The 24,847-nt window shown below is 37.2% G+C and overlaps 1 protein-coding gene and 1 pseudogene across 4 annotated transcripts in view; one reads left to right on the top strand and one right to left on the bottom strand.

Moving 5' to 3' along the window:
- Window positions 1-5,313: 5,313 nt before the first annotated feature.
- LOC113426531 (E3 SUMO-protein ligase KIAA1586 pseudogene) lies at window positions 5,314-8,728 on the bottom strand (annotated as a pseudogene). 2 transcript variants are annotated; one of them, XR_015747863.1, is made up of 2 exons: window positions 8,567-8,728; window positions 5,314-7,228 (listed from the first exon to the last, which is right to left on the bottom strand). The product of XR_015747863.1 is annotated as an E3 SUMO-protein ligase KIAA1586 pseudogene, transcript variant X1 (transcript). The 2 variants fall into 2 exon arrangements; XR_015747864.1 differs by having other exon boundaries at window positions 5,314-7,231; window positions 8,567-8,707.
- Window positions 8,729-8,926: 198 nt separating this feature from the next.
- Window positions 8,927-24,847, top strand: part of TYK2 (tyrosine kinase 2) — a 45,451-nt gene continuing 29,530 nt past the window's right edge. Inside the window, exons 1-3 of one of the 2 annotated variants that reach the window (XM_026688899.2) lie at window positions 8,927-9,057; window positions 15,028-15,228; window positions 16,015-16,138. In XM_026688899.2, coding sequence (XP_026544684.2) covers window positions 15,042-15,228; window positions 16,015-16,138 — 311 coding nt within the window. In that variant the 5' untranslated portion in view covers window positions 8,927-9,057; window positions 15,028-15,041. Of the gene's footprint in view, window positions 9,058-9,258; window positions 9,325-15,027; window positions 15,229-16,014; window positions 16,139-24,847 lie in introns of those variants that run through there. The other variant, XM_026688901.2, reaches the window with a different exon arrangement.

The raw sequence follows: 24,847 nt of genomic DNA, 5'->3' as shown, positions 1-24,847 counted from the left end.
CACTTGGTAACTAAGTAAATATGATTTCTGCAAATCCTGACAGCATCTAAAAGCCAATTTGGTCTAGTAGTTAAGGCACTAGGTTAGGAACTAGGAGACAGTGAGTTCTAATCCCACCTTAGGTATGAAAGCTGGCTTGTTAGCTTTGGGGCAGTCATTCTCTTCCAATTCACGTCAGAATTGTTGTTCTTCTTTTGTGGAAACTAGGAGGAGAAAGGAGTATTGTATGCATTCACCATCTTGAAGTACTTATACAAATAATAAAGGGAGTTTATAAATAAATAAATCTGAGCTCAGATAGTAACTAATCACTACATGAATAAAAATGTATCAAGTTTCTTCTTACCCTAGCTTTCATTTTCAGTAGCTTTAAGCCAACTGTTAAATATTGGCCTCAGATCTCTTCATCTGCAATGTTTTTCTTTGAACGGTTGTTTGAAGGATTATTAAACAAAATGCATAGGAAGGGTTGTGAATACTAAATTGCTGCATAAACAGTTACAAATAGTTGGCAAGATTTTCCATTTGACATCTGAATGCAGTTTGGTTTAAGGAGTTATGCAAGGCAATGTTTGTTTGTTTAATGGTTGCCCATCTCATAACAATGTTCATAGTTGTTTCAATCTTAATGACTGCTGAAGTATAAATAGAACAAAGTTTGCTTATCTTTATGTTGGTGTTTCTTATTGCATCGCTGCTTCTATTCAAGCATCTATATTGTTCAGATAAGCTGAAACCTACTACTGCACAGGTAAAATTTCTATTATGAACTGCATGGACAAGTCCCACCCACCCCTTGGATCAAGGTTATGGTCACACTGCCTTCAGGTTGTTAAGATTTCTGTAGACAGCACTCCTCCTTTGATATTAGATATGGGGTTACCTAAATACTGTGCTGCTTAGGATTGGGTGCATCAGATTTCATTCGGTGGACAGATTCCAGTTTATTCTAAAAGTATCTGATTACTTGGGTTTCAGCCACTGAATCAATTCTACCCCATCCTCCTCCTATGTATTGATTTCGGTATTGGGTCCTGTGGCCAGACCATTCAAAGAATTTGACAACCAATTCTGGAATGAAAAGTGGAGAGCTCAACTCCATTCCTCCATCCCTGAGCTATTTTTGGTAAGGGAAGCATATTCTAAACATCACCTGATGCTGCCTATTATTTGCGTGGTGAATTTATTCTGAAATTGTTTTTGACATTCTAACAAAATGAAATTCAATGTAGAGAAAAGTAAAGTCCTACACTTAGGCAAGAAAAACCAAAAGTACGCATATAGACTGGGTGAAACCAGGCTGAATAGCAGTAACTGTGAAAGGGATCTTGGAGTCTCAGTGGACAACCAGCTAAATGTGAGCCAGCAGTGTGAGGCAGCAGCCAAAAAAGCCAATGCAATCCTAAGTTGCATTAACAAAGGATACAATCAAGGGAGGTACTCATATCACTCTATAAAGCCTTAGCTAGACCACAGCTAGAGTACTGCATCCAGTTTTGGTCATCACACTATAAAAAAGATGTTGAATACAGAGAAGAGCAACAAAGATGGTCAGGGGATTGGAAGCTAAAACATATGAAGAACGGTTACAGGAACTGGGCATGGCTAGTCTAGTGAAGAGGACCAGGGGAGATATGATAGCAATGTTCCAATATTTGAGGGGCTGCTACAAAGAGGAGGGGGGTAAAGCTATTTTCCAGAGCACCTAAGGCCAGACAAGGAATAATGGATGGAAACTGATCAAGGAGTTTCAACCTGGAAATAAGGAGGCATTTTCTGACAGAACAATCAACCAATGGAGCAGTTTGCCTTCAGAAATTATGGGAGCTTCATTACTGGAAGCTTTCAAGAGACTGTATTGCCATCTGTCAGAAATGATGTAGGGTCGGAACTTTCGGTTTGCAGGGCTTCGGCGGCAGCAGGAATTCGGGTTTCTGCTTGTGCTCGCCACTGGAGTGCCCCGAGCCAGCCGGCTTCGGGGCTAAGCCACCCCGTAAAGATGGTCGAAGATAGGGGAGACCCGGCAGGATTTGAGGGGAGCCGCACCTCCCCTCCTCAGCTGGCTTAACTCCCTTTTCCAAAGGCGGTAGAACAGTGGTCAGAAATGGCCGCCACAAAGAAGCACTCATCCAGAAAAGAATGTGCAGGAGGAAGCTAAGAAGTGAAAGTTTTGGCTGACCGGGATAAGAAGCAACATTCAAGATACCCTGGAATTTAAATTTTAAAAAAGGATACATTGCTCCCAAAGAAGATCCGGAAGCAGCGAATGAAAGTGAAAAGAGAAAGTTTGTTTTTTCTCACTCTCCTTCCTTACAGTGACAGCAGATGAATGAGAAATCGGAAAAACCCGCTTTGGCATCAGCAGGTAATTAAACTGGAAAATCAAAGCCAAGGGGACAATAAAGATTTCTGATCACTGAAAAAACTTTTTTTCGCTGTAAGTGGGAAGGGAGAGGAAAAGAATAAGAGTAAGATTTGGCTGGAGGAGACTGCTTGGAATTTAAAAGACTCTAAAGTTAAATTGTAACAAGACTTCTAAAAGATACATTTTAATTGGAACTTTGTAACTGAATTGTAACCCCAGGAAGAGAAAGTGAAAAAAGAAAGTGTTAATTGAAACAGCTTGTGTGTATTTGGACTGCTTGGTGACTTTGGGACTTTTGGAAATTATATTTCAATGATTAAAAACACTTGGGTGGTTGTTTAAATTTTTTTTTACACTGGCATCACTTGTGGATGAACTGAAAATGGAATTTAAAAAATATAAAGAAGAGGAACAAGAAGGGAAGGGCTCTTTTGGCTCCGTTTTTCATTTTTTAGAAATGGCGATTTCTACTTATGAGAAACTACAAGAAGGTTGGGACAAAGAAGAACCCATCTTTAATGAACAAATAACTTTATCTGGGGAAGAAAGGGGAAAGGGGGGAAAGAGAATAGAGAATTTAAGACCTAAAAAACAACCAAAAAAGGGAAAAATAAGGTGAAAAGTGGATATAATGTTAGAAAGCAACAGAAAAGAGGAATACAGAAGAGGGAAATGGAGATGGAGAGACAAGGGGGTAAAAAGGGCAGAGTGAAGAAGCAAGGGAGGAAGGGAAGAGAAGCTACAAAGGTTTGAAACAAGATGTAAAGAAACAGGATTTATTTAGAGATAATGGGTAAAAATATAACTGAAAAAGAGATTCTGCAAAGGTACATAAGACTGTATTGTTGTATTTGTATTAGAAATAATGTTAGAAAATTGGAATAATATATGATTATAAAATGGGATAAAATATTCAATGTAATTCAGTGAAACTTTTTTTCTTGAACAAAATAAATGAAATGAAATATGAGAGAATTGAATTAAGAAGGAATGGGAACATTTTAATTACATAATGTTTTAAAATATAAGTGAAATGGGGGGGGGGGGAAGTAACTATGCAAAATTTATAACTGTTCCCATAGAAGCATACCTATTTGAAAAGGAATGTGTAAAATGTTTAAGATTTAAATGAATATTAATTTTAACGATAGAGTTCAATTGGTATGGATTGTTGTTTTAATTATATTATATATTTATAATTTTTTCTTTTCTTAAAATAGCTTTAGAATGTACTAAGCAGAATCCGAATGAAAGTTATGTATTATATTAAGTGTTAAATTTAGGGGAAAGATATAAAGGCGTCATACTCCAATCAGTGATAACAGGAGAAATTTTGTGTTAATGAGAAAAGATAATAGACAGTTGAAACAGGACAGACAAAGGATATAAGTATAATGATTTAAATTAAGATGAAATAAATAAAATAAAATTAAGAGAGTGAAAAGAGGGGAGAAGCTATATAAAAAATGTAGAATGGTAATAAGATATGGAATGGTATATAAAAGTGAGCATGAACTTGAATTTATGTCTGTACGAAGAGATGTAACCCGGGATCAAGCTGCTTTCAAAAAAGATGTTTTATGTTTTTCATGTTTTGTGTTTTGTTTGTATGTTTGTTTTCTTAAAAATTAATAAATTTTTTGGAGAAAAAAAAAGAAATGGTATAGGGTCTTCTGCTTGGGCAGGGGATAGGACTAGATGACCTACAAGGTCCCTTTCAACTATTAATGTAATGGATTCTTCTGTCCTATCTAATCTAATGGATGTAAAGATTGCTAATTTACACTTTAGGTAATACATTAAATCGCAATCATGAACAGTGATAATAGAATAGATAGAATTCTTTATTGGCTAAGTGTGATTGGACACACAAGAAATTTGTCTTAGTACATATGCTCTCAGTGTACATAAAAGAGACATTAATCAAGAGTCAAAAGATACAACAGTCCTTTTGAGTCTAATAATAGTCATAGGGTACAATAAGCAATCAAATCGTACTAGGAAAGTCAATAAAAATCATTAGGATACAAGCGACAAGGTTAGTCACACAGTCATAAGTAGGAGGAGATAGGTGAAAGGAAGGATGGGCAGATTAATAGCAATAGTAATGCAGACTTAGTAAATAGTTTGACAGTGTTGAGGGAATTATTTGTTTAGCAGAGTGATGGTGTTCGGGAAAAAACTGTTCTTGTGTCTAGTTGTTCTGGTGTGCAATGCTCTATAGTTTTGAGGGTAGGAAGTCCAGGATGTGAGGGGTCTGTAAATATTTTCACAGCCCTTTTTGACCTGTGCAGTATACAGGTCCTCAATGGAAGGCAGGTTGGTAGTAATTTTTTTTTCTGCAGTCCTAATTACTCTCTGAAGCCTGTGTCTGCCTTTTTGGGTTGCAGAACCAAACCAGACGGTTATGGAGGTGCAGATGAGACTTAATAATTCCTCTGTGGAATTGTACCAGCAGCTCCATGGGCAGAGTTTTTTGAATTGGCACAGAAAGAACATTCTTTGTTGTGCTTTTTTGATGACGTTTTTGATATTAGGTGTCCATTTTAGGGCTTGTGATATAATAGAACCTAGAAATTTCAAGTTCTGTACTGCTGATACTGTGTTGCCTAGTATTGTAAGAGGTGATAGTATGGGAGGGTTTCTTCTAAAGTCCACCACCATTTCTACGGTTTTGAATGTTCAGTTTGATTGTTCCAGTCACACCATAGGGCAAGTTGTACAACCTTCCGTCTGTTTGTGGATTCGTCGTTGTCTCGAATGAGACCAATCACTGTTGTGTCATCAGCAAACTTCAGTATTTTAACGGATCGCTTGAGATGCAATCATTGGTATATAGGGAGATATATGCAGGTATATGGTATATAGGAATTATAGAGGGTATACTATAACTATCAGTTCTCTGCCCTAATGACCTTTTTAAATATAAAAAAAGATATATCCAAAGGTAGTTTATAGTTTCATGCATTTAATACTTAAGAATAAAAGAGGTACACAAAACTATACTGTTATAAGTTTTAAAATATTAAGGAAAAATATTACATAACTGACAAACAATAAAACTTATGTGAAATATTGTCATATTACTTCTTGATTGGCGTCCTCACTTGCAATCCAAGCAGCATCTGTGTGATTTATCCTTAACCATTTTTTCACTGTAGGAGTAGGATCCCATTCCCCTAGAGGTAGGCCGATTTGACTAATAGTTATCGTGTTTGATACATTAGAAACAGTTAGACAATTTGTCATTTCTGAACATATTATGTTCATCCTGGAAAAAACATTTTCTGCTTCTGCTGAACTTACAGCAATTGTTCTGACAATATTTTTAGCTTTTTGAACACTTTCAGGAATTGCATAGTTCTGGGAATTTTTTAAAATGTTTCTCACAAAATCTCGATAATCATTAATATCAATTTGGTAATGAAAAATATCATTAAATACCAGCAATTGTTCTTCAGCTGCTTTCCATGGAACTAGTACTTCTTTAACATTCCAGTAATCTGGCTCCAAAAAATTGAGAAATTGTAATTTACTCCTATCATGAAATTGGCTACAACTTCCTTTTAAATGTTCACAATCCATTAGTCTTTTTTGCAAATTTGTTACAATGTTTTCTAAAAGTCTTTCCCGAGGAAGCCCGACAAATTGATGATTTTCTACAAATTTTATATTTTTGAAGGTTTCTGAAGTAATTAATTCATCAACTTTTTTTTCGTATATACCCTTTTTCTTTATAAGCATTTGAAATGCTGTAATAGATCTTATCACAAGTTTTTCAGCCCTTATTATGTCTATCTTACTTGCTTTCAGTGCATTCGAAAGAAGAGAAATCTCATTTAAAATGTCAATCATCAATGCCAAATCTGTTATAAAATATATATTTTCAAGACGGGCAGCCATACCCAAGTACTTTTCATTTGAACAAAAATAATGATGTAGTGCTGGATAAGCATGCCACACAGCTAGTGTTAACCTTAAACTACAGGCGGCCCATCTTGTTCCCAAAACCGTACCAATGTTTATCATTTCAATTTCAAGTTGGTCAGATATTTCGCTAAGTTCAATTTGGTTCTTATAGGAGCAATGAAAAATAGTATATATCTTATCAATAAATATTTTAAAGTGATTTACTTCCTTTATTTCCTTTATTGAATCATCTAAAACAAGAGGGAGGCGATGGTTTAAACAGTGCCATATTATGATGTTTGGAAACTCTTTTGCTATCCTAGTGCTCACTCCAGATTTTCTCCCAAGCATAACGCTGGCACCATCGGAACAAAATCCTATTAAGTTTTTTTCTAGGTAGTTCTTAGTAAGTCCAACATTATTTAAACTTTCCATAACTGAAGAACATATTGTCTCTGCATCTTGTTTTTCCAATTCAACTAGCTCAAGGAAAATTGTTGGTGAGAAAACTGAATCCTCAACTTTTATGAAAAGTATCACAACTGGCTTGCAAGCGATCATTGGAGCTTCGTCAATAATCAAACATATTTTCAGATTCTTTTCAATAATTTTAGTAAACAATTTGGTTTTCATTTCTTTTGCAATGAAATCAACTATTTTCACTGCAGTTTCACGTGAATGCAATCCTATTCCCAGATCTAGTCCATTTTTAATGTGCAATTCTATGTTACTTTCTACGTCAGAAAGTGGTCTGCATCTTTGTGCCACACTGTAAACTATATTGAATACTCTACAAGTAATACGTAAGTGGTTTTCATTCATCTTGCTGCTTTCTTCAAGTTGGAGTGGTTGTGCTTGTGACTGTTTTGTAGCATCCATGGCCAATTCTGATATAACTGGTTTCTTGTTGAAAAAAATCTGTCAGACTCTGTTGCCTTTTCGTCCGTTTAAGGGCTACTGCAGAAAAAAAATAAAAAATGTTTTAATATATTATAAAAATATTTACAGACATTAATACCCTTTATTGAAGATCAGAATATATTGTGTATGCATCAATAACCAAGTGTGGGAAGCCACCTCCCCCCAGCAGAATGAAATACTTTAAGGAATATTTTAAAAAGGGGCAGAATATTATATTTCCCAAAGGGAGAAATGGAGAAACATGTTTTTTTTAGAGGCAGAAAGCAACCCCCCACTTTCTTAATAGTCCCAGCAGATATTTTGTGCCCATTAACAAAGATTGGGACAGCCTATTCAGAAACCAAACTGAGGTTACCTTTTAGAAATGCAGATTTGGTAATCTATTCAAGACAGGGTATTTTGAAACAAAGTCAGAATGGTAGGATTAGCAGCCCTCTCTTAAGATCCAACACAGGGAAAAGCCATTAAGCCACAATAGGAATGGCCCAACAGTCTTTCAGAACACAAGCCCTTTCATTGCATCACTCTCAGAAACTTCAACCAAACTTAGACAAATGCCTAGGATTTGTTCTTTGCCTATAGAGCCAGTTATGACCCCTACATGGCCCCATGGGAATAGAATACATAGAATACAGAACAGGAAGTTCAAGTGCAAAGCCCAAGAGAAATAAACCATCCCCACCCTTAACTCCACTTGATCAATTGCCCAGAACCCATGTGGTTCTGCTTCATCATTAAACCATTTTCCCAATCTAGTTTATCTCCAGTGCCTTTCTCCCTGCTTGGAACTGAACCAATGGATATTTCTTCCCACACAAGCAAGAGGCCGCATAATAAAGAATGCAAAGTTTTATAACGTATTACTGCAACCACCAGATTATTATTATAGAATAAGGAATATAGGCAATAATTAGAATCGAACGAAAAAGGAAAATATATAAAAGATAAGCCAATAGCTGGGACAAGGCAAAAATATCACAAAAATAAGCTGGTATTGCTCAAGTAGTAAAAATATTATGGTTCAAACAATATGTATAAACTACATCAGTATCAGTATGCGGATCCTTCTCATTCTGCATCAAGTAAACTGTAAAGAAAATTAAGCAGTCTGGCAGAGAAAATCCAGGAGAGGGGGCTCATGTACGAGGAAGGATTTTCGCTGCCAGACTGCTTAATTTTCTTTACACTTTACTTGATGCAGAATGCGGATCCTTCCCATTCAGGAAAAGGGCGGGGAGGGGGAAACACCCGCTTTCTGAGACGCCAGACCAGCGTTCATTCACGGGCCTCCAACCTCCTTGCTTGGAGACACGGGAATGCACGCCAGTCTGGTTATTTCAGCCGGTATACCGTATATACATTGAAACTAACCCTTTGGCTTCTTTCGGATCGCGCCCTTATAAGCTCTCCTGGGCCTTCAAGCTGCAGTGCTTGGAGACTGCCTCTTTCTTCCAGCTACGCAGTAGCTCAGCGGGCGGCCGGCCGCCAAAACAAGCGATGCGTCCAAGCTAGCCATCAGGGCTGGGCGGAGGACAGTAGCACGCGGGGCTAAATGCAGAGCCCTTCGCGGACTTGGGGACGCCAATCGTCTTTCAAGCTTTCAATCACGCGCCTCCGAGGTGGGCCGACTTTAACTTTGCGGCGTAGCCTGATAGGGGGGAAGGAGGGAGGGGGGAGGGCAGAAGACGAGCCAATGAGAGAAGTTGTCTCATGAAGCCAATAATAAGGTTTGTCTTGGTTTCGCAAGCCAGACAGACAGCTTTTATCGAGATTGTTTTGGCCGCCGCCGGTGCAGCGGCGTGAAAGTAGCGGTGGGCTTCCCTTCCTCCCCCCCCGCCACCCCTCCTCCTGCTGCCTGTGAGGTAGGTAGCGGTTGGGCCGGGGGACTTGGCACGTGGAGACTGCGCGGACCTAGTGGTGGGGCCGGGAGAATAGAGGAGCTGGCGGGTGGCTCTGGAGGAAATGGCGCGCCGAGGGTGCGAGAAGTCCGGAATGACGGGGGCGCCGAGAGAGGCTGAAATGACTTTAGAAAAGGGGGGGTTTGAACTAAACGCCTGAGGAACCGACGAGGGAGAAGGTCTGTCAAGTTTCCGCCAGCTGTCATTTGCTGATACGGAGCCTCAGTCTATGTATGTGGTAGGGTGGGCATGTTCCTCCATCTACTAACTCGTAAAAATGGGGCTGCGAGGGAGTTCGAAACCGTGAAATTGCTGAAGGCGGGGTGTGTTTTCTCTAACGAAAATATTGCACTACCACAAAGCAAGGGATGGCGAAGAAACCAGCCGTCCTTTAAATGTGTAAATGTTTGACAGTTTTAAAAATTTATTTTTAATTCTGGAAAAATATAATTTTACAATGAAGTGATGATATTGCCACTCAGTCAGTGTTTACTTTTAACAACCACATAAACTTCCAAGATGATGGCTATTAATTTGAATAACTTCTTCCTATATTTTACTTTTAGCTTTAATGTTGACGTTTCAAAAAGTAAAGAAATCAAGGTTAGATTTGTGATAGATATCTGTCAATGACTATAGATTAAGTAGCCTTAAAAAAAATCCCTATTTGCAGATATATATCTGCCTACTGTTGGAATTGTTTTCTCAGATGAGTCTTTGGATTGATTCAGCCAAGCAGTTCTTATGAGCAAGAGAAAAAAAAGTTATGGAAAACAAAGTTTTTCTAAAGATTTGAGATCATAAAATATACAGACTTGAAACAGAAATACATTTATTCAAATGACAGTGTAACAACATTATAAATTATTTTAGAGAGGCATGCTGTACAAGTATTTAGCACTCTACAAACAGTACTATCTCTGTATTGCAGACAAAATAGTGAGCTCATTGAAAAACAAAATTTTAATGAGGGACACCTGGATTTGCCTCCTTAGTCTGCCTCAGATTAGGAATGCCATGATAGGGGTGATAAAATAAAACATGCTCAAACTTTAAAAAGAAGTTTTATATAGTTAAATATATTCACAAAGTGATTTACATAAAATAAAATAAAGAAGAGGCTTATTCCTTATTTATGCTAACTCATTAGCTAACATTTCTGTTCTTCCTTACTGTATGCTTAGCCAGCAGTCTTTTCTGGAGGATAGCAAAATTCAGGGCCATCTGCAGTCTCATACAAGCGTCCAGTGGAATGGCTTGTATTAAGTGTCAGTAATGAGGTAGGTTTATCAGTCTGAGCCAGAGCAGACCCTGCACAAAACAGTGGGTAGAGTGCTTACATTTTTAAGGAATATAAATACAGACCATAATTGTTAATTTGGCATCGATAACACTTATATAGCTTGGATCAAGAAGGATAGAAAGTGTTATCTTAAATCAGTACTTAATCCCAAATCAGGAAAGCCAGAAAAATCTTAATAGCTGGATACCGAAGGATTGGTGAGATTTGTGTTTATACCAGTGTTGCGATCTCCTTAAGCTTAACTTGATGGAATCTAGCAGTTAATTATCTTAGTTTGCTGGGTAGGTGCAACAGTTCCTCTTGTTAGAGAAGATGCTATGTCATCAAGTATGCAATCAGTATGTAGATGATATCCAATTATACATCTTCACTTGGCCCATGCTATAGAGGTCATGTCTTGGTGTCTGGAGAATGGAATGATCTGAATGGGAAACAATAACACTGATTGGCTTTGGGTTTTAGAGCCTCCTGATTCTGGGAACCTTCCATCACTTGTTCTGGATGAGATTACACTGTAGCCTCAGACAGATCTTCTACAAAGTTGGGGGTGGGGTGTCCTCCTATACTCACAGTTCCAGTTCAATGAGCATGTAGCAGCAGTGGCAGGAGGAATTTTGCAAAGCTTTATGTTATGTACAGTTGTGTCCTTTCCTTGACTGCAAGGCCCTGCTCACAGTCACTCATGCCTTAAGTCACCTTCTGATTGGATTATTTTAACATGTTCTGCAGGAGGCTGCCTAAAAGAGCAGTCAGAAGCTTCAGCTGGTGCAAAATGCAGCCGCATAAGCAGTTATAGATGTTGGTTGTCCAGCACGTATGGCAACTCTACTCAGTGAGCTGCACTGGGTCCCAATATGCTTTAGGGTGCAATTCAAGTCTTTTGTAGTTACCTTGAAAGCCCTTCATGGCTTGGGGCCAGTTTATTTATAAAGGTTACCCAGTGGTGGTTACCCTTCTTGCTACTTCCAGTAGTAGAGGAATGCTCTGGGTCACATTCACAGGAGAGAGTCACCTGTTGGGATACAGGAGGAGAATCTTTTCTTCCATGGTACCTGTCCTTCATCCCTCCTGAAATCAGACATACCCAGATAGTGCTGGCCTTTCTCTAGGCCACGGGTATCAAACTCACTGCATCACGTTGCCGTCACATGACGTATCACAACGTTTTTTTGCGGAGCTGGGATGGGCCTGGCCTGTGTGTGACGCATCCGGCCTGTTGGCTGCCAGTTTGACACCCCTGCTCTAGGTGCTAAAAACCTGATTTTGCTATCGAGCTTGGGATTCTAATAATATGAATGAGCTCATTTCATGCTTAGTTTAAGTATTTGTGAGTATCCTGGACTGAAATTACAAAATTAAATTTTTAATTTTGGTTGTTTCTATTGTTTTATAACCAATCTGGGGTTTGTTTGTTCTTTTTTTTTTTTAATAAAGTTTTATTGAGTTTTAACAAAACAAATAAAACATCTTATTTGAGTACAGCATCGTTCCGGGTTATCACATTTCCATACAGACACAATTTCATATGCATATTCATCTTATGTATTCAACTTCATATCTTATTACTCTTTTTCCAAAAATTCTAAAAACATAGCAAAAACTATATATATATATACTGTATAAACATTAGTAAGCAAAATAGTTATTCAAATTCATTCTAGTACTGGTATGAACTTTGTAAATCTTTCATGTTTCTTTTTAATATTTATCAATCTTTGAGAACAATTGAAATGTTTCCCTCCCTTCTTCATTATTACGTTAATTATTAATAAACACACCATTGGATAGTCATACAGTTTTATCTTATAAATTATTTACTATTGATAAGCAAAATAATTATTCAAATTCATTCTAGTAACTGGTATAAATTTCCTTATATATCTTTCACATTTCTTTTCAATATTTTATCAATCTTTAGAAACAATTACGATGTTTCCCTCACTTCTTTATTATTGCATTAATTATAAATAAACATACCATTACGTAACAATACAGTTTTATCTCATAGATTATTTACTTATTTCATTTCTAACTCATTACAGTATTCTACTGTCACAACACTATCTTTTGTACTTTTGCAAAATCCTCACTTTTAACTTAATTTAGCCATTGTCTCTTGTGTTTTCTAGCTGAGCAAATACCTTTAATCCTAGTATGTTTCCCTTTTTTCTTTATTTCCTGCTTTTGTCCCTCACAAGTTCTTTCCCTTTCTATCTCCCCCCCCCTTTTCTCATCCCTTTTTTATACCCTTCTGTCTCTAATTTTCCCTTCTGTAGTTTTCTTTTCTGCTTCTCCTTGCTGTTATACTTCTTTTTCAGACTATTTTTCTTTTTGGCTGTTGCCTTTGATCTCAAACTTTTAACTCCTTTCCCCCTTTTCCCCCTTTTTACCACATTTTGCATTATTTGATCATTAAAAATGGTTTCTTCTTTGTTCCGCTCTTCTTCTTGCTCTTGAAGCTTTTCCTTTTGCTTTTCATAGTTCAGGATCTCTTTTGAACAACCACCCAATTTACTTTAAGTAAAACAGAAAAAGAAAGAAAAAACCAATGCCAAAAACTTTTTTTTAAAATCACCAAATGATCCCAGGCTGTTCCTTCCTGTTTCTTTCCTTTACTTTTCCTTTCCGTGGGTTACTGTATCTTTTAATAAGATTTCAGTTACAATGTATCCTTGGGAGTCTTTTCAAAGTTTCACTGTTAATCCTCCTGATTTTTCCAGGTGGCACTCCATTTTTCCATTATTCCAAGTCCCACCCTTTTGCCTCCACTCTTCTCCTTTTTAGGGCTTTAAAATGACCAAGAAAAAATCTTTATTCTCCTTTTGACACTTAGATTTCAGCTTAAGGTTCCCTATTAGTGTCAAAATAAATTCATATAAATTTCTTTCCATACCATTTGTAATTGTCAATATAAAGGCAAAAAAAGGATTTTTAACCTCCTTTTCTCTCTCCTTAGCCACGTAAAGATCTTCTTTCAGAAGTATCCCTATAGGTACTTTTAGATTCAGGGTACCTTGCTTAGATGTTCTCTGTTGTTTAGCCCGGTCTGTCCTGCTTTCCTCTTTGTCTTCTTCCTGCACAATCTTGTCCAGTCGGGTTCTTCTTTGAGGTGGCCATTTCTGACCATTGCTGCAACAGCCTTCGGGGAAGGGAGTTTAGACCAGCCAAGGAGGAGAGATGCGGCTCCCCTCCACTCAGCTAGCAATCTCCACCCTCTTCACCACCTCTATGGGGTGGCTTCAGCCCTGAATCCAAAGGATCGGGGCGCTCCAGCGGCAAGCACAGATCAAAACCGCGCCCGATCGCGGATTTCGGTCTGTCGCTGAAGAGACCCAAACCGGAAGTGGGGGGGTTTGTTCAATGGTGAGGCAGAAACAAAAACAGCTGAGCTTATGGACAGAATTCTATTCTTCCTACTATTAATGAAGAAATAATATTTAGTGGCATTTTCAAATTTGTTTAAGAAAGTTATATTTTGTTGCTGATTTGTGTAACTGCCAGGGAGACTTAATGTTAATCATCTTTGTTTTTATTAAGTATAAGTATCATGATGGCTCGAATGATTGGATGCTTGAACTAATATTGTATTGGTTATTGTTAATGCTAATTTCTGAAATATCTTTTTTCTAGGAAAATAAGAATCCAGAATCTATGATTCTGTTCACTTTTAGAATTTCAGTTGAAAAGTACTAAATCTGGAAGCTAGAGTGCTATTATTTGGTAAAGGTAATTTTGATCACATTGCTAATTTTATCAGTGTGAATTTTTAAGTAGGAGTCTAGAAAATAGTATCTGGTTGCCACTACTAAAAAGTGATTTCATTCTGGTAACATCCAAGGAATAATACCTGATAAGTTTCACTTAGAAATAGTATCTCTAAAACAGGGATGTCAAACTCAAGGCCCAGGGGCCAGATCCGGCCTGCAGGGGGCTTAGATCTGGCTTGCGAGTCTACCCTGGAAGCAGTGAAGGACCGGTCTGTGGATTTTCACTGGCAGAGGGTGGCAGGAGGCCCTTGCAGCTGAAAACAGAGCTCAAGAGCCGCTTTTGCTACCAGAATGCTTGGGCCACCACAGATACCATCAACACGAGTGACATGAAGTTGGCCATGCCCACCCTAGCTCTCGAGGTCAAACACAACTCTAATGTGGCCCTTAATGAAATTGAGTTTGACACCCCTGCTCTAAAAGGTTCCATCAGCTGCACAAGAATAAGGCATTTTTTTACAATTATACCATGTTGCGTCTTGAGATAGCAATGTGCCTATTTTTTTTAAGAGAGGAGATAAATATTCACTCCACCCATTTTTTTCTCTGTAACTTCCTGTTCTGTGTGCAAAAAGAAAAAAATGGATTTTTCTTTTGGGGTGAAGAACAGGAAATGTGTAAGACTTACCATGCTGGCTATCAGAGTGTGTATTTAGGTAATCCACCCAAATGTATCGACCCTTGGACTTGAGTTCCTCTCTAAGATAAATGAAATAGGCAATTTTGTTTGATAACCAGGTAGTGGTTCATTTAATATTTTGAGAATAATTGTAATCTGTAGTAGATAGGGTTTCCTTATAATGATTTGCTCTTGCAAATGTTTCAAATTTTCTAAATGATGTTTTTATGTTTTCCTCCACTAAGGATTGAAAATTAGCATGATGCCTCTCTGCCACTCTGCAGTAAAACACAGTGAATCAGGCATGGAGAGGGAACATTTTTCACCTGCTGGAGGTCTGAGGGTATTCTTGCACTGGAAGGGTGAGGCAGAGGAACAATACCAGACATACATCAAAGGGACACCTTGCGCTGAAGAGATCTGCATTGATATCGCACAGAAGATAGGTAAGAAACAATAGGTTTTGGCTTGTCTAAATCTGTTTGTGGTAGACATGTGTAGCCCCTATTCTTTTGATAAATATCCTTTCAATTAATAATTTAGAAAACTATGGCCTAAAGAGATTCCTCAGAAGGAAGAATAGAAGCTACCTTTTGTTAGGTTAATACTCATTCATATTTCCCAGCAAACCATATGAGTTTGAGTTTGTATTCTCTTTTAATTATATAATGCTTATAAAGTTTTGTATAAAGGTTTGGTTATTGAAGTAGCCCCCCCCCCACCCACCCCCACCCACACCAATCTCATTCTTTATCTATCTACCTATCTATCATGAAATATGATATAAAAGGTTCTTTTTCTTGCAAGAACCCAAAATAATCCAATGCAGCTGAGTGGCAGGAAATTCAAATAGAGAAAATAAAAAAAATATTTGTTAAAAATTCTAATTCTATTTGCATTCTAAGAGTACAAAGCTTAGTTATGGCACCTGTTTCCACAAGATGAATCATTGTGCAACTATTTGGGCAGTTCTAACCAAGGCAATTGGTTTTATTCCCCCTGAGTTCATTAATCAGTGGCTACTAGTCAATAACCAGAAGGTTACAGAGAGAGGGCTGCTGTGTTCATGTCCTGCTTTGGGTTTTCTGGTTGATTACTGTGAGAAGCTGGATCCTGGACTACGTAACCTTTGGTGTCAACCAGTAAAAGTAACTTCTAGGATTGTGCTCAGTATGATTTGATGGCATAACTGAAGAATTTCTCATTTTTCTGTATTTTTTTATTTTTGATAGGAATCACACCAACCTGCTTCAGTCTGTTTGCACTCTATGACCCAGAGGCCAAACTTTGGTTCCCTCCCAATTATGTCTTTTATGTTGATAGTGATATCAAGATCACTTTGCATTTTCGTATGAGGTAGGAATATTCTTTGCTTCCATGTGTGTTCCACTTTGTTTGCCTGTACATTTGGGGTTGTAATCTCAGAATAGTTGATATTGAAATAGTTGTTTGTTTCATACATTTGAGAATGTGTATATTTGTAATGTGCTGCCTTTCTTTTAATGCATTTAATCAAATTATTAGTTAAATAGTTAAATTTAAGGAGCTGCAGTAGTAATTGATAAGCAGTATCCAGTCTTTTTATGGAAGAATTAAGAGATGATGACTTTTATTCTTCAGTCTGAAAGAAGTTATGGAACTACTGATTTATATATATGACAACATACATTAATCCTTATTCTACCTTTCAAAGATAATTTCAGTTAAGTAAATTTCTACTTTTTGCAGAATTTAATAATAAAGACAATAGATCCTTAAAGGGTAGAATGAGAGAGCTAAAAGCTTTCTAAATACTCTAGACCAGTGAGGGTGAACCATAAATTTTAAGATTTATGACAATTTTTTTAATTTAGTTACTAAATTATAAAAATTTTAACTCAAAACCCACTTATTTATTGCAAAGTGCCAACATGGCCATTTAACCTGAATACTGACGTTTTACTACCTGAAATAATGATAAGGCAGAGTTCAGCTAATTGTTCTAAGAAAAACACGATAAATGCACTTTTATGTCCCTTCATTTTTCCCCTGTTTTATGCCAGAAGTTTGCCACCACTGCCCTAGGCATATTGCATCATTATTTACAACCTCATAAACAGCCTAAATGCCATAGTTTCCTACACTTAATCTTGTGAGTGTATTTTTATTTTGTATATTCTGCTTTCAAACTTTCAAAAGGGGAATTTTTGTTATGTCCTCATATGAGAGTAAATGGTAAAACATTTTATTTCTTAACAGCTTAAATAACTGTGATAAGCAAATAGAATTGTGGTGGAACAGTATACTGTGATATGTAAATATTAATTAGAATATGAAGCAGTAACACTGAAAAAATATTTGTCTTTAATTATCTTCTGACGTTGATTTTTATATTGTAAATCTACAAATTAACTGGAGTGCTGGCAAGGTTAAAATAAGGAAATGTGCTGATTTTGAAGGGTCTGAGATTTTTGACTTAACATTACACCTTGAAATAATTCTTACATCATCAGATATGCAGAGCTGAATCTATTGCAGATGTTTGTAATCTACAATGTGTAGCTATTACATATAATAGTGATGTAATCTACCAAGTTGCATCAATCAGTTTTTTGATAACCTGCAAACTACAGTTATGATGAGAACTTTGTTGTGGTCAGACTGTTATCATTAACATATGAATAGAAAGCAAATAATATTTTTCCAGGATAGATTGTTGCTCTTGTGGATTTACGTATTCTGGAAGTGACATTCTTTTGCTTTCCTGATTTTGGAGGGGCATGGAGTTTGGCTATACATACATCCTTGACTTACGAGAGCAATTGGGACCATGATTGTTGTCACTAAGTGATATTATAAAGCATGACCACATTACTTAGCAACTATAGTCCCTGTAGTCCTGGTTCTTATTTTATTTATTTATCTCATTTATATGAGATTATGGTAGCTCATAAGAAGTGACTCTGAGTGGCATAAAACAATAAATGCAGCAAATGTACAAAAACAATAATTATAAAAGTATAAAAAGTAATTATTAAAAATAAAAAACACTTAAAAAATTAAAATATACAAATCACATGGGGAGAGTAAAAGATCAACCACAAGGGAGCCATCTAAAAATGTGTCTATTTCCCTGGTATCCTCAGATCTGACGACATAAATAGATCTTGAGAAATGTCCAGAATGATGATAGGAATGGAGCCAACCTGACTTTGGTGGTAGAGAATGTTCTATCAGGCCAGTGCCACAGCAGAGAAGGCCTGCCTCCTGAAACCCAGCTAACGTAGATCCCTGGCAGATGGTTGCTATCATTAACTGAACCCCATAATCATTAAGTGAGGTGATTTCTACTGGCTTTTCACAACTAAAGTCAGTGGAGAATGTTAAACACTGACTTTCAAACTTTGCATCAAATGGGAGATCAAATAGGTTCCTTAGGAGACTTTGTCATCCAAAAGAGGAAGGACTAGAAGACCTCCAAGGTCCCTTCCTATACTGTTCTGTTCTGGAAGTTGGCAGGAAGTTGCAAGTTCTTGGTCCATAAGTAGGTAAGTGGCTGCTGCCAGTTGGGGAAGTGAGTGAGAGTGTGAATGTGAGGCACCTATGTGTCTTGGGGAGAAGGTAAATAGGGAGTGTGCACAAAGGTGCAAGAGGATTGGAAAAGATGTGGGTTGCATGAGAGGCACTGTGGGTTGGGAAGGGTATGTGGGGAACTGTGCGTCACTATATGGGTTGGGGAGTAGTATATGTAGTAGTTTGCCATGTCATTATTAGTGGAAGTGTGGTTCTCCTTGGTATGACTAGGCTGTTGTTTACTGCTTAATTGTTTGTGTGAATTGACAGTTCCTTGATTAAGGTATTGTATATTGCTTAATTTTTTGTCTGGTGTTAATACTGCTGTTAATCCCTGCTTATCTGGATTGCTGGAGAGGAGGTGTTCTGGTCTTTTTGTTTTCTTTTATCTTTTTAATTGTCTCTTTTGAATGATATGAAAATATTGTTAAACTTTAGGTGTCTGTTGATATTTGATTTATCTGAGTGCTAAGATTCCCAGAATTCCTAGCATTTTTGGATTTAGCTTGATCTATGATGCTCACAGTTTCCCAGTTGAAATGAGAATTAAGTCTGTTCCTGTATTGTAAAAATACACGTGTTTTCAACTATTAATTGGTGTAACATTTGTGTATATAAACAGAGATCAAACCTCATTCCTTTGTAGTACTGAAGATGTTACCTAGTTAGGTAAAGAAACACCTGCAAGTAAACAACCAAGTTCAGAGAGGACCAGGGATTCCCACAATTGAATTGTGTTTAGGAAACCTATGCAGATGAATGAGTCAGCATGCCCAACTTTCAATCTATTAGGTTATGTCTATATTGTGCTTATTTCTCTTGAAATATTTGCTATTAAAATCTTCACTTCTGATCTGAGTTCAATATGTTATTGTAATGTTCATTGGATTTCATTTTATGACTGTTTCTTAAGAATTTATCAGTGTTTCTGAAGATGTAAATAATGTAGCAAATGTGATAAATACCCTTATGTTAACCCTTCAAAATATCCTGTACTAGGAAAATTTACAATAACAGAATCTTGTAAGTCTGAATGTCTCTCCCTTTCCCTCCTTCATGAGAACTAGCAAGGGTCAAATACATTTTTGCTTCTTCAGCTTATCGGCTTGGTTGCAGTTCTTTCTCCTGTTCCTCATAATGCCCATTATAGAAAGATTGAACCCAAAATGTTTTTCTGGATAACTAAGGTTGACTGGTTTGGTTATGGGATATTAATTATCATCATCAATAATTGGTATTCCAAAACAGCAATCCATCTTTTCTTTAAAACTGTTGTTGAATAAGAAGCTGATCATTTCTGACATAATTGTGTGAGGAGTACACCCCAAAAGGACAGTGCCAGAAACCTCACAGCACCAGAAACCTCAGAAAACAGTGCCAAGAGACTGAAGCCAGCCCTTTCATTAAGAAAATCAAGAAGCACCAGCTGAAAGGAAACTCAGAGCAGCCCTGCTAATGGCTGTTACAAAAGTAACAGCTGACAACAGAAACACTTAAATAGAATCATTAAGATAAGGGGAATCAGGCTAAATATAAATTCTCCAAGGTAAATCTAAACTACTTCCTGCCCCCTGACAGGATTAACCCTTAGGACAAGAAAATACACAAGCCAGGATAGGATTAACCCCTTAAAGCAGGGAAACAAAACCCAGAGCAATCAGAAACAACAAAACCCATCAAGCTGAAGGAGCTTCAAAGGGGAATTAAGCATAAAAGGCTCAGATTCACACTCCCAACCTACTTGCAAGCCAGGAAGGCTTGGCTGTGTCACTTTTTTGCTTCTTGCCTTCCTACATTAAAAAAAAATCCACTTTCTGGCAGCTGGCTTCTGCGTTCATTTCTTCTCAGCAGTTGCAGTGTCTCCCAGCTGGGAATGAACTGGAAAAATTTCTTCCAGTAATTGGTTGGAAAACCTTTGTCTTGACTTTTTTCAATCAGGTTACCAGCACATTTTCTTGATACTTGGGAGTTTACACTCAGTTTTGGAGCAGTTTGCAGAATTATAATTAAAACAAGCTCAGCTTTAGTGTGACAGCTCATCACTGTCTCCTGTGTTACTCAGAATCTATGAAAAGATTATTGGTAAAATTAATTAAATTTGATCAATGAGTGTTACTGATTTACAGCAATACAATTATACATTTATCTCTTACTCTGTAATTTGTCCTGTTGAACCATCAAAATCATAAATCATGTGGTTTCCATTTACAGATAAAACAGAAAATTTGTAGCTAAAACGATTGAAATATATACTATGTTATAATCTTAAAGAAAATTTTTATCAAATGATTTACTATTGATATGTGTCACTAGAGAAATTGTTTAGAACGTATACAGTCACTTTAAATTTATGTTGGAAATGGGAACAAGAAAGGACATTTTGTGTTTGGTGGATGTGTATAAAACCAAGAGATTTTGGATTTAAATGCATACACTGATTCAATGGATTGTAAAGATTAATATAAACAAGATAGATAAGTATAGATAAATAAAATAAGTTTAATATGCACCTGAAACCAGAGGTTTTTCTTTTAGGAATGATGGACAAATAGTGAGAGTCAAGTCAGGAAACATTTTTTTCTATATAACTGCAGTAAGATAATTGCATGCACAAAGATGGAAAGATTCTGCACTACCCGCAATGAAGGTATGATTGGTAAGATGATAGAACTTGCTGAAATAGCTAAATTGACTTTTTTGATCAGATAAAAGACAAATATCTACATTTATTGCTGACTGGAAAACCCCTTATAGACTTTTGGCATGAAACACAAAATAATATGATTTATGATTTTGTCTTTTTAAAACAACTTTATTAAAGCTAACTGCAGTAGTAAAAACTAATACAAACTAAAAGAAAGAAAAAGTAAAAAAAAAAAAGTAAAAAGTGCAAAGGAAAAGAAATAATGTAGAAAACACAAAAAAAGTAATTAAAATTAAAAAAATATATAAAGAAGTGATTTCCAAACTTCATCTCAACAAGTATAAACAAGTTTACCTAAAACCTAATGCATTATCATTTCAGAACTGATATCAGTAAAATCCATTAAGGTTGCTTGAAGTAAAATATCTATTTCAACTTTGATCACATAAACCAACTTTATATTCCTTCATTTTACATCTAACAATATTAATCTTTAGTCCATTCAATGTGATTTTTTTTTCATTTTTTTTTTGTTACCTTCTGACAAAATTCATCCAAATCTCTTTTGTAAAAGAATTATCCAAGTCAATCTTATGGTTTATTATTTATAATTCTCTTTTGATTTTTTAAAACATCAACATATCTTTTGTATGATCAATGAAACATCTTTTTCCATGTCATTCTTGTAACCTGCCATATATAGATCCATGTTCAGTGCCAACTTTTTTATCAGATGAAGTTGCTCTTCTTCTGTGATTTCTTCCAAACATCTTTTGGACACTTCAAAGTTTGGGAATTAACTTAATAATTTAGCTGCTTCACAGGAAAGATTATTAAATTAATTCCCAAACTTTGAAGTGGAGACATCAGAGACAGCTAAAATACAACTGCCAGCCAAATGTAGCCCCGACCTCATTGTGGAGGAACAGGAGGTGAGGAGCATTCTGAGGGCTGTGGATCCTAGAAAGGCTGCTGGTCCTGACGGTATCTCTGGCCAAGTGCTTAAAGACTGTGCTGATCAGTTGGCTGGAGTCTTTACCAGGATCTTCAATTGGTCTTTATCCCAGTCCACTATTCCATCTTGTTTGAAGGCTTCCACCATTGTTCCGCTGCCAAAGAAGTTCCCTATCAATAACCTCAACAATTATAGACCAGTGGCACTCACTCCGATCATCATGAAGTGCTTTGAGAAATTGGTCTGCCGGCACATCATTTCTAGTCTTCCGCATACATTTGATAAACACCAGTTTGCATACAGAAGAAATAGAAATAGATTCCGCATACATTTGATAAACACCAGTTTGCATACAGAAGAAATAGATCTACAGAGGACGCTATAGCCATCCCTCTTCACACTGCTCTGACTTATCTGGAACAGCGGCAAGGCTATGTGAGGATGCTTTTTGTAGATTTTAGTTCTGCATTTAACACAATTCTTCCACATAGACTGGTGTCTAAACTTCTGGACCTTGGACTTTCTCATTCAGTCTGCCTTTGGATTATGGATTTCCTGTCTGGCCGCTCCCAGAGGGACAGATTAGATAATCATACCTCTTCAGCCCTTATTCTTAACACTGGTATACTACAGGGTTGCATGTTGAGTCCTTTACTCTATACTCTTTATGTGCATGACTGCATTCCCACTCACGCTAGTAATACTATTACTAAATTTGCAGATGATACAACAGTGGTGGGACTCATCTCCGGGGGATGAATCTGCCTATCGAGATGAGGTGGACTGGTTGCTTTCGTAGTGTGGAGACAATAACTTGGTCCTCATACCAATAAGACCAAGGAACTTATAGTGGACTATAGAAGGAACAGATCAGACATCCAGCCCTTGCTCATCAATGGAGATCGAGTGGAGCAAATGGCCAGTTTTAAGTTTCTGGGTGTTACCATAAAAGAAGACCTGACCTGGGGTGCTCATATTGCAGCCTTGGTCAAAAGGGTCCAGCAGAGATTATACTACCCGAGACTTCTCAGAAAACAACAACTGAATGAAAAACTGCTGGTGACCTTCTACCACTGCACCATAGACAGTATTTTAACTTACTGCACCTCTGTATGGTTTGCCAATTGCACAGTGGCAGATAGGAAAGCATTCCAGAGGATCTGGGCATTGCCCAGAAGATCATTGATTGCCCTCTCCCCTCTTTGGAAGAACTTTATAGCTCCCGCTGCCTTAAGAAAGTTCAAAACATTCTCAAAGATCCATCTCATCCTGGGAACCCTTTTTTTGAAACTATTACCGTCTGGCAGATGGTACAGAATAATAAAAATAAGGACAAATAAGCTGAAAAACAGCTTTTATCCCAAGGCAGTAGCTCTTTTAAATTCTGCTGTATAGTGCAGTATTGGTGCGGTGTCAGGGGGTTTCGGTTCAATGTGTGGAGGGTGAAGGATGTGTGTTTGTGTTTCTTTTCATGGTCATGGTCATGGTCATGATGTGCACTGAAGATGGTGTTTGATTTTGTTGTACGAGGTGCAATGAAATAAAATAAAATAAAATAAAACGTTTCAAATTTATCTGGAACTTAATCTGCACTTTAGCTTTCTAAAATCAAAGTCTTGGTTAGGTTTTGCTATTTATTTCAAATTGATTGAGTTCTTAAGCTTGTAATTAAATTTTTCATTCATTAAATATTGGAGGCAAACTCACCTGATATTTTCAGACTTGTCAATTCAAAGGTTTCTAATAGCTGAAAAGTAGTTACCGTATTTGCCGGCGTATAAGACGACCCGGCGTATAAGACGACCCCCCACCACCACCAGAAACGCCCTCCAGAAATCCCCGGGGCTGCAGCGGCAGGGCGGAGTGCCAGGGGCCGTGGGAAGAGCAGGAAGGCTGCAGCCTCGGGCGGAGCGAGGCGAGCGGGATGAAGCGGAAGCGACGCAGGGGATCCGGGAAGCCAGAGGCGCCTTCGCTGCGTCCAACAAGCATCCGAAAGCCGGCAGTGGATATACCGGCGTATAAGACGACCCCCCCACTTGGAGGCATGTTTTTCGGGGCAAAAAAGTCGTCTTATACGCCGGCAAATATGGTAAGCAATTTCTGAATGTGTTTAAAAAGGAAATATGCAAACTAGTATCCTTTTAAAGGTTTGGACTACAGTCTGAGCAAAATAACTATTCCCTTGTCTCCCAGTACTCAAAATTTGTCAGAGACTACTGTCTCATTGCTTCATGAGAAGCAATGGCCTATGGCACTTGTGGGCAATCTCCTCCTGTCTTTTCTTTATCCACAGAGATTGAAGAGGTGGCCTACTAAGTGGCTGCTTGTTCTTTGGTTCTGCTTTTTGCGGAGCCATCTTCAGTCCGCCATTTCTTCCTTTGGAAGTCTCATTTAGATGCCCATTTCTGTATTTTGTCATTGTGTGAGGTTAAATAAAAAAGAGTGGGTTTTTAGAGAAGCCACTGTTCTATTGTTCATTGAATTGTTTTCTTGAAGATGGTTGGAAGTCTATTCAAGTTCTTTAAAAAAAAGATATTTAAATGTTGCAATCAGGATTAAATACAGAGTTGCTGCTCTTTGAGTCATTTTATTTGGGGTAATTTTGTTTTTATTAATGGTACATACATTTTTAGAAATGGGATTATTCTGCAGTTATTTTGTTACAGGCCTTTTTTTTCATATTAAGTCAATTAATTTGTCTAAGGAAATCTAACCTGAGTATAACCTTATATATAGTGAAATGATTGGGATTGAATAATATTTTAATGCAGTACTATGACATATGGAGAGTTTTATTTGCTTTGTGTATTCTGAGTGCCAAGAATATTATGCATTTGTATTGAAAATCCATAATTCTCATTTTTTCCAGAAGTAATTAGGTATATATATACTATCAGTAATGTTGATGTTCTTT

The sequence above is a fragment of the Notechis scutatus genome, chromosome 2, assembly GCF_049901735.1.
Source record: "Notechis scutatus isolate UNSWTSFEM ecotype Mainland chromosome 2, rNotScu1.2, whole genome shotgun sequence".
Taxonomy (NCBI): Eukaryota; Metazoa; Chordata; class Lepidosauria; order Squamata; family Elapidae; genus Notechis; species Notechis scutatus.
The sequence above is the reverse complement of the archived record's forward strand: the minus strand, read 5'-3'. Positions and strand labels throughout refer to the sequence as shown.